This window comes from Ischnura elegans, chromosome 10 (genome assembly GCF_921293095.1).
Source record: "Ischnura elegans chromosome 10, ioIscEleg1.1, whole genome shotgun sequence".
NCBI classification, from domain to species: Eukaryota; Metazoa; Arthropoda; class Insecta; order Odonata; family Coenagrionidae; genus Ischnura; species Ischnura elegans.
In genome coordinates, this window is record NC_060255.1 from 26,453,648 (window position 1) to 26,467,025 (window position 13,378).

The following is a 13,378-nucleotide window of genomic DNA, read 5'->3' on the forward strand; positions in this document are numbered from 1 at the left end:
TAGTTTCTGCAAAATGTCGATTTTTTTTTGTCGCGGAGCAATCAAGAAGTATATGCGTGTGGTAGAAATCGATTCTGATGAGGGCGTATCACTGACGCTGAAGAGGTCTGATTTCATTTCTTGTTCAATACGTAGGCTATCATCTTGTAACTCTCAGAGCATGTTGAGTAGACCCTTAAAAATTTATCTGTATCTCAATCATGACTATTTTACCTCTGTATTTTCTCCTATATTAGATGTTCATGTTTGAGGAAAAGGTTTATGTCGAAGAGAGAGTCTGTGCTCTTTTAATGCCAAGAAAAAATTCAAGATGATAGTGTTAAGTTTTGAGAAACATAATGTGTATAAGAAGTTTAAACTGGTCCAGTGGAAGTAATGCGAATTCTTAAGCAATTTTAAAAAGAAACGGCGTGTGTATAAAAATTGTATTTGACGAGAGTTATCTAGTTCTGGGTTTCCCTAAAATTCAAAGTTATCATGACCCCAGTTATTTTTTATTTTTAATTTCCATGGCGTTCAATTTTTGATGTTAGATTTCTAAGATTAAAAATAAGATAGTCACTGAGATTGGCATTTTACCATGTATGCCACATCTGGATTCTCAATTTGCATTGAGTTTGTTTCATTGTATGACATAAGGGGTAGTACCAAACTTCGGTACTTCATTGAGCAGTATTGGATTATTTTGCCCTGAATTCTACGGGGAGCATGCCTTCTGCGGGTTACTTCATGCAGATACGAGGAAAAGACGAATGAACGTTGCGGGTTAATTACATACTGCAACAGAATCTCAAGGTGCACCGTATTAAGTTATCTACTCGATAAAAAATGAGAATGTAATTCCCGTACTAAGGTTTTCATGCAAATTTTCGTCATATTTCTATCTCTTTACCCAAAAATATAGTTAATTTGACCAGAAAAATTTATTGAAACAGCTTTTTTCGTTTTTGTCAGAATTTCAAAACTTCCCTGGCAAGAATTCTGAAATTGCATATTAATCGATTTTAAATAAATAATCGTAAGTACATGTAACATAGATAAAGGCTGGTAACTTCCTCTGGGTATTATAATTTTCCCTGGGAAGTGGCGCATATAGCTCCTCATTTCGGGGAGGGAGGATATTTTATAATGAAATTTATACGAATCATGCCGCGACCATACTTTCCCACAGGACTCGTTAAACAACTTGTTCATACTGGAGTACAATTTTTTCTCTATCTTCCACGTTTAAGAGGGTGGAGAAGGGTGCTTGATATTCCATGAAAATCGCAGTGCTACTCGTTAATATTCTCTCCCGGCTGTGTATCAGTATTCTTGCTGGAATGATGTGCAAGGAAGGGGGAGTCCCTATAAGGGAAGTGCACTAATTTTTTTTTATTGCTGAATTTGAAAGTTTAACCTAAAAAAGAAACATTAGTATAGTCACTTTAATTTCCTGCATCTGGGGTATGCACTTTAAAACGTTTTGAAAGTCGGAAAATTTACTGTTGCGCTGAAACACAGTGCCTCCATCTTGATTGAGATGTGACGTCACAAGGCAGTAGTCACCAGTGAAGTATCGCTGTATTACGTCGCCTTCTTTAGTGCGGCGAAAGTTTCCGGGAATGGGTGGAGTTTGCTTCCTAAAAATGTCGTCTAGTACCGAAAACATGAATTCAAAATAGAATTATAAATGATTTTTTGTTCCAAATTACATCTCGACGTCGAAACAAAAGCCTGGAGAAGTTATTCATTCCCGTGCCTTAAGCAGAAGCTATACGGAATAAATGGTTCAAGGCTGCTCCTGACTCTTACCTATCGATGATATTCTGTTTTGAAGTTCATTTGAAGGTATTGTAAGATCAAATTGATATTTATATTATAATAATTTACTTAGTAGGTACCTCAGTCACATCAGAAAGTGTGTTAAGTCAAAATATAGCATCTTCCGCGTAGACTTACGTAATTTATAAATTGAAAGTAGTTTGGTCAAAGAATTGTGGCGCGACTGTTATTTTCCACGACCGGGCAAAATGCGTACTTTGCCCATGATATGTGCATATATGATAACAAACGATTTTTGTTAAAGTTAATCTTTAATTGTTGAAATTAGTACATTTATAGGTGATACAGATATAAAGGTACACAGCAGGTCGCGCGGCGTAATTTGTACGCCACTGGTGACGGGTTCATCTTGCTGATCTAAAAAAATAGCTACAATGCCTCGAACTTTGAAAACTCGCAATATAGGCAGTCAAAGTACATTGTAGGAATACACGAGACCATTCTAGCCCAGAATGTACGTACAATGTTGAAATCCTTGGTTTTCAAAGATTGACGTATTTTATACGCCAGCGCGCCCGGTCCAGGGCTATCAACTTCTTTTTCATCCTATTTGTTAATTGAAATTATATTTCGGAATGGTTCTTTTAGCACTGCTTCTGAGGTAAACTGGTAGGTACTGAGTAAGTAAACTCCCTTTGGAGTAATGTGAATTGCAATTGTTCGAGACATATGGCATTTTATATTCACTTTGTGTTCTTATTAATTATGTCTGTACACACATTATTGCTTGCCGCGAGCCTTTAATGGTATGTGCTCTTGCAAGAGTGGTTTTCATTTTTAATGTGGAAGTTGGTCAGAATAAGCAAAGAAAAAATTAACATTTTAGCGCACACCAATCCTTGTAGTCATCGTAGCTCTGCGTTTGTAATGACACTGCTAAAATACCTAAAGGCCATTATGATGATAAAAAAATTGTCTTATGTCAATGATTGCTGCAATTATAATTAATGATAAACTTGACGCCGTATGATCACAATGAAGGCAACAAAAAATAATGCCATGACATAGTCTTGAACCTTGGTCTTTAAGGTGGGATGTCGTACACGCTACCACAACCCCATCCGACCCAATATGAATCGTCGGATATTTTAAATTTATATATGGCTTGTGAAAAGTAACACATGAAAATTAATTAATAATACAGCCTAACTAAGGCCCTAATTGAAAAAGATGAAGCAAGGTACGAGGTCTCCCCTTGTTAGCCTTAACGCCTCGCATTTCTATGGAGCGTTGAACCTGTCCTCCTTATTCAAAAATTCAGTGACCATAAATACATCAAAGTTTGGTATACCATTTATAAATCGTTGGAATTTTCCTTCTCCCAACCAAGATTATCTTTCTTGAACCCATCCTGGACAACGAACCATTGCAACAACCAGCCAGCACGGAAATAAGGCTAACATCCCATGATTCTAGCTGTGAAGGGCGAACGTTCCGGCTGGTGTGAATACATACACAACGAATAAGTCTTGCAGCAAACGTCTTAAATAGGTTTATTAGTTTGACTCGGTTCTTACAAAAAAGTTTTGGCATGATAAACGGCATTGTGCCAAAATATACCCAGCGAAAAAAAATACCATTACCTATTTATTAAAGATTCAATGTGCCATTCGTACTACTCTTTCCAAACTTGAAGTTGACACGTAAATGAATATTAATATATTACGCAATGATGAAGTAATTTACTCAAAAGAGAAGCAGCCACATATATATTCTGAAGATATTTTATGACAGCAAAAAACGGATACCCTCAAATTCTGTAATTTTTCTATGCAATAATAGTGGTAGAACTAAACGGCGTAGAAGCTGCCTTCTGCTACTGCCTTGTGACGTCACGGCCAATATTCAACATGGACTCCCGTTTTAGCGGCCTTTGAATTTTTCCATATTTCGGACGGTCATCTCGAATCAAGTATTCACTATTAGGATTTAAACTGTGGTTTTACGACATTATGTTATTCTGAACTCTAATTTTAAAAATGTGTTTGGTGCATTTGAAACACTAGTGTACTTCCCTATTAGCATCATCCTGCTACAGTATCTGGGGCTCTGTCCACTAGGGTAATCTATCGAATAGTTCGTGGTCGGTTCTCGGAAAGACGTCATAATTTCGGAATGAGCTATCCACTTAGGTCTACTTATGCGAACTCTCCGTCACGGAAACTCGTCTGAGAGCGGCCGAAATGACGAAGGGTCTCGGAAAATGATTTTCCGTTTCTCGGAATCGGAAAGTGATGTGCCAGCTGGTAAGCCGTGGAATATTTTTTTACGCGAAAGTGGTGCTGCAGACGCTGGTTAGTAGTCACAAGTAATTTGCAATACTGGCACGATGTGTGTACTGAAAATTATGGGAAATGGATGATTATGCACGGAGTCGGGAATTAAATAAAGCTACAGGCGAAGCCAGTTGGAAGTGTTAGTTCCTTTGAAGACATTAACGCTTTCAACAATGCAGTAAATTTAGCATGCGGATAGCATCAAGGCGCTTCTGAGTGACAGAAACGGAATCGGAGACGGAAACGGAAAGTTCGATTCCGAAATCTCGGAAACTAGAAGACGTAGTTACTGGATAGGGCTCCAGATCCTGCAGTTTTAATCTGTGGATGGATTATTCCACAGGGTGCGCTCTCAACATATATCTTTCCTCCTGAATGAGCCCAATTCTTGACTTATGTCCCTTTATGCCTCTTGCCATGTATTGTCCCCACCAAAGAGGGCAAATCGGTCGTGTATTGCGGGTTGCGTAGTGGATAGGCGCGCAGTTTTTTCGTCGTGCGAAAGTGTTTTTGATGTTGTAGGACATAGTGGAAATCAGCTACTATGCAACATAAGCCATTATCAGGGGCTCAGGCCGCTTGAATCGAACCGAATACATGCTTTGGCTCCCCAATCTAACATGAGTCTCAGCTAAGATGAGAAGTATTGCACATTGGGAACTGATATAAAATAATTAACATGGGCAATTACAATTGGATCGTACCACGATCCAAAATCACAATTCATTAATGGAAGGGAGAGATACATTGAGGAAAAAATAATTTCCATTTAGCAATTCTCTCTCAAGTTTAAATTAAGTAGTAGTATTTGTTTTATAGGGTGTGTCAGCAGCTAAAGCCATTTTGCACCACTTACTAATTGGAAAAGAGAAAAAATTAAACTTATGGGAAACCAATCCCATCTTAAAATACGATTGGGAAAAAGGAATAGAAAATTTGACAGTTACCATCCACTTTTCTTGAGTTGATGTCATTAGAGCTCTGGTACATTTACTTGTTGAGTGAAAGATGTTCGTTTAAAATGCATGACTTTAAAGTTGTTTTTCTACTGACTTTTTTTTACATCACGACGATGTTTTCTACAGTTGAAATGTTTTGGTGGAAACTGTGTTGACTGTAAAAAATGTGGTCATGATTTAGTAAAAAAAATTGTGGGAAAAAACAGTGTTTAAATATTCATTCAAAATGTTCAGCAAGTTCCATATTGCTGGAAACCACCTATTGAAAAATGCTTGTTGAGGGAAGGAATAGTACGCAAGAATGTAAACAACAACAAAACATGAGGTTGATGCAAGGAGGTAAGGAGTAACTGAGAAGCTGTGACCCACTTGATTCGCTCATGATGTCATTAACTTATCTGTGAAAGGGTCATTTATATTTTTTCTGTGAATAGCTCAAGAAGTAGGCAATCAAGAAATATGGGTCCCTTTATTTTGCAAATTATCACAATCAAAAATAGCAATGAATTATGTAACAAGTAATTTCATGATTAATATTGTGCACATATCCTCAAGTATACAGATTAGTTTTGAGTGGCCCATGGGCTACAATACCCACTTATATTCTTTTAGCTTTGCCACTGATCTGTACAATTTATACTATCTTATAGCTACTTCTTATCTGTAAATTCATTTTGTCCTTTCAGGTGGAGCCTTTGGAGTGGGCAGTTGAGGAGGATATCGGTGTGGATGGGAATAGAGGCTCTGAGGGGAAAGTAAGGAGAGCAGTGGTGACACGCTTGGCTGATTTTGTTGCCAGCAAACACTTTGACCTCATAATTAATATTCCCCTGAGAAAGGGTGCAAGGAGAGTGTCCAATTGTGTGACTTCCCTGTCCAGGTGAATTTCTTTGTTCAGTTCTAACTTTTTTTTAATACTAACTGGAGGTGAGATTTAATATAAATTCCACAAAGGTGAATCATGCCATGTTTTCTAATGGTGCAATTTTTTCTTTTTAAAATTATTTAGAAGACATTTTTAAAGAAATAGTAACTAGAGGTGAAATTTAATCTAAATTCCACTAAGGTGAATCGTGCCACATTTTCTAATTGTCCAAATCTTTCTTTATAAAATTATTTTGAAAACATTAAAAAAAAAAAAATTAAAGGATGTCAAATTTGATAATTGAGTGAAATAAGTTGATGGATGATTTTATTTAAAAGTAAATCAATGAAATAGTGGAAAATGCAACATACTAGGACTGGAAGCAAATATAAAGTACAGGACACTCCCAATTATCTGGGCTAATGATGGGAGGAGACTAATGAGAAAACACGGAGAACCCAAACTTTCACTTTAATGTCTTGTAATGTTCATAATTAACACAAAACAAACAATATTATTATTTATGCCATTATTCTGTTATTTAAGAGTTCTTCCTGGACTCATTGAGAGCTTTCTTCGCCAGTTCGTGATCTTTTTAGCGGCGATAACATGGTTCTACTCGTATTATTAATGCTCCATGTTAGGCCTGGTTTCAAAAACTACACATCCGTGGCTGTATGATCGTGGATACAAAAATAGGTTTGCCTGAACGCTTCAAAACCACTGCTCAATGTCAGAAACCATACTTTCAGGCACCACGCCACGTAGTCACGTCTCGCTCATGTTGCCCAGGTTGCAACTTCTGCGGGACGTGTATCCGTGATCATGGAATGCGGTCGTGCACTGTGAAACAGGAACATAGTGCTCCCGTAAATGTAGCTAGTGCACGATCGCTTCCATTTTGCGAAGAAGATTCTGGTGGAAATAATATGCCTGGTGTATCCTAGCATTAATGCAGTGATTCTGATTTTGCGTCCGATTTTATTTTTTTTATAAACATCGCTTAAATATTGAGCGAGAGTGAAAATCATGCATGGATAATCCTCAACACGGGTATATTGCAGCCGGATAATCGGGTCTACTGGATTTTGATTCTAGGATCACTTTCTCATCATAATTGGAAATTTTAAGTATGAAAGAAATTGTTTGTGTAAATTCCGAACGATCTGCATCAGATAAAGGGGCTGTTAGTGGGATGTTTAGACCCTTGTGACGCTTATTTACTTCCATCAAATGAATTGACTCTATGTGGAGGTGTATTTTTATTGAAAAACTGTCAAGTCCATAGTTTTCATAAAATATGTATTTATTGTATTTTTTGGGGAAAGTGGAATATTTTTTGGGGAAACAGTTGTGATTTTATAGAAAGGAAATGGGTGTATGCTTTTAAGCATTACAGGCTGAGTTTAGGTAGTATGACAATGTTCTTCTGGAATATTAACCTTACTAGCTTTATATGAGAGGCCTTGCTACAGTAAAAAAATATTTTGTGGCTTTTGATATTAATTTTAAGTATACTGGGACCAGCCACGGTGATAACTTTTACTGGGGTCACCTGCTAAAGCACTTGACCAGAAATCAGGAGATCTGGGTTCGAATCCTGGTCAAGGCGAATGATTATTTTCTCTTTGAATTTTTTAAATATTAAATCTGGCTTAATTTACACCAGGTACACTTTATTGTATGATTTGATCAGCTTAGTCTGTTAAGCATGAATTTAAAAATGCTAATAGCAATAAAATCAGTTTGATTCCATCGACTAGTTTAGATCCGTTAGGCATTTTCAACATCTTTCAGTCAGATCTTGAAAGTGTTGTGATAATTTTAGTAACTGATTAAATGGAATAACTCTCATAGAACTGTCAGTTGGCTAAAACTATTGTGGTCCATGGATGTCCAGCAATGTTCATTTTGGGTTAGTTCTAGCACCAAGCTATTGGCATTTAAATATTTGATGCGAGAACTAACCCAAAAGGAACATCATTGAACATCTCGTAGAAATAAATTGTGCTTAAAATATAATCAATTTCCCCTAAGCACTTATTGCCTGAATGTTTCTACTTGAAGCTTAGTTGGTTATTCATGAAAAAATATTTTTTAACCTGCACTGTTGTTTTCTTGTATATTTTTTCTGACATAAAGGAGATTTTTTTTAGTGTTTTAAGTCTTATTTCTGGTGGAATTCTATTGAATGTCTGTTAATAGCAATAATATGGTTTATGCATTCTTCTCTTATATTTTGCTTGCATTTACAGTGCTACAGCAAATGGGAGCAGCATCTCTCCTCAAATCAATGGTGCACCTCGGCATGTTACTATAACGCATGGATATAGAGCTCGTAGGTTGGCAATTGACCATGCTGTGCCTCTAATAACTAATGTGAAATGTGCTAAAATGCTTATTGAGGTGTGTAAATTAATTCTTTAATTCTTATATTATTATTATTAATTTGTGTAGCATAAGTCGTTGTATTGCTTTGAATCATTAGCTTATTTAATGTTCATTTCTATATATTTACTGATTTTATGTAACAGTTATGGGTACAGATCTAAATTTGATCGCAAATATTTGCCATCTTCCTAGCTGTGTCATTCCACGTATTTGTTTTTCAAAAACATGCTGTTCAATTGGAAGTTATTGTTAACCTATAAACTGATATTTCGGACGCTACTTTGTATTTTTCCACAAAAAATTTACTAGTTGTACCGCTAGTTACGATGCAAAGTGGCATCTTCAAGTATTAGTGCTTACAATTAAACAACTTTGGTGGCCATCAAAGTCATACTTAGTGCGAAAATAATATCATGAGCATCAGATTTAGACTGTATCTTGAATATTTTCCTGGCATGCATGAAATAAAAATTTAGAGCGGTCACTTTTCACTCTGAATATTGTAGCAATTCAGTAGGGTGTATTTTGTGGGTGGTTACTCATTTAATGTATCCTCTGTATTATTATCCTGTATTTAGCATCTTATGTTGTCGCTCTAACCCTGTTGCTGCTGATGTTTGTTTTTGAAGCTAAGCGAAATCTTGTGGGTGACCTCATGACTTGAGTTAGCTTCATTCATGGCTTACAGGAGGCTATGTATGACTTCTTTAGGAAATAACGAAAATATAACTACTGAGTGTATATATGAAATTTTCGCATAGGAATAGTGATAATTGTGTGTAGTAGTATTTTCATTCATCGCCCTTGTGCATTATCCCTCTTGTGTAGGTCATCATAAAATTGTAATGTCTTGTGGATTGTCATATTTTTGAGAGGTAAGTTCAACCATCAGTGTATTAAATTTACCTTGCATAGTACTACAGTTTTTAGCATGGTTAACAAAACTTATCTCCCTTTTTTTAATCTCTGTACTCACACTTGTTTCTCGTTCACTCTACTGGTACAGTACAAGTCCGGTTTTATGAGTGCTCATAATCCCTCGGAAATCACTCGTAAAAATGAGCGCTCGTTGTATCCGAAGGTGTTGAATTAACCCTCTGAAGTCCCATAATCGTTCGTATTTACAGTTTTTCTTTTGTTTCCGTGGTATTTAACGAAGTTACACAGGCAAAGAGTCATTATCAGGCACGTTCTGGTTGAGTATCAACATATATAGAAAGAAAGAAATGGGGATTTTCAATCATATAAAATATTAATTTCTCCAGTTTTGGAGATTTTATTCCAGTTCTTATATTTTTTGATCGTCGAATAAATCTGTTAAAACAGTGCAACTAGTCGGACTAGTATATTTGGTATGCGGTGGAAGTTTTTAGATAATTTAGGGAATACGTTAAAAATTATGGTTATTATGGTTAAGAATTATGATTTTGTCCAGTTTTCGAATGTTAACCAATAAATCCGTCAGTCGGGAAAATTGGCAGAAACGTTCAGTGAAATACGGCATGATGTGGTGGTCAAAGATATTTCCTGCAAAGACACCTATTCCTAGCAGTTTCTATTACTCAAATTCAATAATTTCCTGCAAAGTAGTGCGGTTGAGTATTTATTTACACTAGTAAATACCTCAGTTGATTGGGGGTGCCTTTACAGCTCTGCGTTGTGTCGATGCCAGGAGAGCTCCTGCCCTGCCAACAAATTTTGCCCCTTCACAGCTCTGCGTTGCGAGAGCAAATGAAAGGCAAAAAGCGTTGGCTCCTAAAAATCAGCCCGGGAGCATATCATCTTATGATTTCGAGCCAAATGCACAATACATATGCTTTTTTGTGCATTTTCACGCAATTCCATTTCTAAAAATACTCTTCTTAACTATTAATAGCTTTGGAAGTTAATATGGCAACCATAAAGACGCTAATCATGTATGTAGTAATGGCCCGTGCCTATGCATTATTATGACCTTTAAGTTTTATTTCCTATCTCGGAGTATACGGAAAATATCAAATGAAATATGCTCAGTGAACATGAGTTTTGTGAAAAGTTATCAGGAATATTTATGTATGATGACTGTTGTTCAAACCGATTGTCCCAGCCATGTTATCTAAATAGCTTCAGCTGAGCACATCATGAGGGCAAAATTATAAAATATGTATACTGGAATTTAAACAAGTGTAGTAACCAGCAAGGAGCTCTCACACTGTATTTAGCTTGTGATACCAGTGACGGGTATGTGTTGTGCTAATCTATGCACCTCAGTGATTGTAACCTAATCTAGGGTAAACATTTGTCTAATGTTTCGGAAAGATATGAAATAGCTATGCTTTAAATTTCAAAATAATAGTGAATAATGGAAATTAATAGCATTCGTCACTCCCGTTAGAGCCACTCCAGCATATTTGTACACCTAAGTTTCCAATAAAAAATAACACCAATTCGAAATCGCCGGTGTACTGCCTCCTTCACGGACACACGGCCAGATTTTTCTGTGACGATGCAGCGAGCTGGCGACATGACAATATCAATTGTCAGTCAAAGATGGGCTCTGATTGGCTCGCTAGCCACGGCATCAACGCAGCGCCAAACTGTGAAGGCACCCTGGTTACCATAGCATTTTTCGTGCTATGCTAAAGTACTACCATCTCCAGGGCCCGCGCAATATGAATAACGATAAAACATGGTGAAAGGGATGAATTTTAATTCTTAAGGCAGCATAAGGCTGTTTTATTTTATACAATGACGAATATATTCAAACATTAACACATCTCCCTCTCCCACTGTCATCTTCCTCCCATTCCCCTCCCTCTGATAACGGCGCCTAACAAAAGAAGAACTTAAAATAGGAGCGTGCGGAGCGTACTCAAGGACATAAATCAGATAAATTCTTGGACGTAAATGGCTTTAGGTGTTGTAGATCTGACAAACATCTTGTATTTTCTGATTAGTAAACAGATAATACAAAGTGTAATAGTTAATGCTTTCTCAGCGGTGCGTCGCCCACGAGAAATATCTGTTGTAAAACCAATCGCACCCAGCAGAAGGAACTTTTTGATCTCGCAAAATCTAATTTTTTTTACATGTAAAACTTAGGCCATTTGGCGGTGCAAAGACTATCACTTGCAAAAACGGGATTCTCCTAAAAAGCCGTACTTGCACAACCGGGCTTCCACTGTATTTCATAAAAAGGAGTGACATTATTTTTGCATAGTTGCATGGTTATCTATTTAAACTTATTTCCAGTGTGGTTTTGTGTTTGCATGAAAATTACTGTATTTATCTGAATGTAGTCACCCCTTTTTTCCTAAAATGCCTGTTGTAAAAGTAAAGGGGGACTATATTCCAACACATTTTAAAAATTTTTTGCCCAAAACTGAAGCCTCAATATTAGGTGGGGACTATATTCAGAGATTCAGAGATTCAAATTGTATTAATTATTTCTCATTCTTTGTAACACATTGCAAATGAGTTTTACTAGTGATACAGATTTTAGTATTCATTTAAATCTTAGAGGAAGTACCGAAGTAGGTATAAAACCCATCTATCAAATGTGCATCCTCGTAACATTTGACGTTAGGAATGATCTGGGAACCATTGAACAAATGTCTAACATGTACACGTAACATTGTTGGGATATACAAGAAGTAGAAATGAGCTCGCAGTGAGGCAACAAAATCTTTCTCTCTTCAGTAGAGGGCCTATCAATATGAGTATTAAAATTTATAATAAATTACCTAAATCAACCAAAGACGAAATCAGACCTGGCCTTTTTAAAGCAAAATTTAAAAAATATCTTTTAGATCATTGCTACTATTCAATTGATGAATTCTTGGAGGATGCCTCGCAGTTAATGTAATATATATAGTTTTTCCTCCCTCCATCTTAGCCCTCTGCCCTGCACCCTTCCTTATGCCCTTTCCTCACTTTCCCTCCTCGTCTCACTTGAGAAAGATGGGCTGCGTCCCATCGAAAATTTGTAAAAACAACCTTTCCCCGTAAGTTCCTCACTTTTATTTTATTTTTCGTTTTTCTGTCAATTTCTAAGTTTTTTTTTTTTTTTTTTTTTTTTTTGTGCGCCCACCCCAGGGCAAGAAGAAGTTCCTTTACATTATATATATATATATATATATATATATATATATATTATAATATATTGTGAGTTTCTTTGTACTTTTGATTTGCTTTTTATGTTTTCCTGATGGGTCCTATATATGTATATTCATATCTTTTCTGTGACCAATAAAATATTATATTATTATTGTCTTGTAGAATTTCCATGTATTTTTGTGGGGTAAGTTCAGACATCAGTATATTTTATTTACCTTGTATAATATAGTTTTAATGAAAATACAATTCTTGTGACTGGGTGGTATTTTGCATTTGTCAGCCTTATTCATAGTTCCTGTCCGAAGTTCTTGTAGGATCGCTTTCCTGAACTCTTTTCACATTTAAAATCGAGAAAATTAGCTCTAAACTGCCAAAAATTTGGCTTTCTTGCTGCATAATTCGTTGAAAAGTTAGAACTCAATTTCTTGCTCTGAATTAAAGTAATTATTTTTAATTTAATAATCGGCTTTAGGCTCTCAGGCTTGTGGGGCAGACACCACCACCTCTCAAAACACACATAGACTGTGTCTCTTCAGTGCCGTTGATAAGGCTTCCTGGAATGGTGGATGTTCATGTGCACATGAGGGATCTGGGCCAGAAGCAGAAGGAGGACTTTGCCAGTGGAACTGCTGCGGCTCTAGCTGGTGGGGTGACAATGGTCTGCTGCATGCCCAACACTGCACCTCCTGCCATTGACTCTGAATCATTCAGTGCTGTCAAAAAGGTGAGAGATCATTGTAATTGAAATTTTCATTTAGTGGATACCTTTTTAAGTTGTGCATTATTTTTCTCTTATAAGTGAAAAATGCACGTAACTGCTTCTCTGTCGGCATTCTTCCGCAAATTCAGCACCGGGAACTTCGACTCGCACACTGCATGATTTGTCTTCACAGAATTATTTTCTTTCCCCTCTCTGTTAACAACACCGGACACTTTTGTGCTTCGTTATAATGGTTATAAGTAGGGAC

General features: G+C 36.6%; 1 protein-coding gene across 2 annotated transcripts in view; it reads left to right on the plus strand.

Annotated features, from left to right (window-relative positions):
• Positions 1–13,378, plus strand: part of LOC124167180 (CAD protein) — a 141,786-nt gene that overhangs the window by 89,283 nt on the left and 39,125 nt on the right. For both annotated transcript variants that reach the window (XM_046545008.1, XM_046545006.1), the window contains 3 exons: positions 5,746–5,939; positions 8,180–8,330; positions 12,883–13,134. In XM_046545008.1, coding sequence (XP_046400964.1) covers positions 5,746–5,939; positions 8,180–8,330; positions 12,883–13,134 — 597 coding nt within the window. The remainder of the gene's footprint in view (positions 1–5,745; positions 5,940–8,179; positions 8,331–12,882; positions 13,135–13,378) is intronic.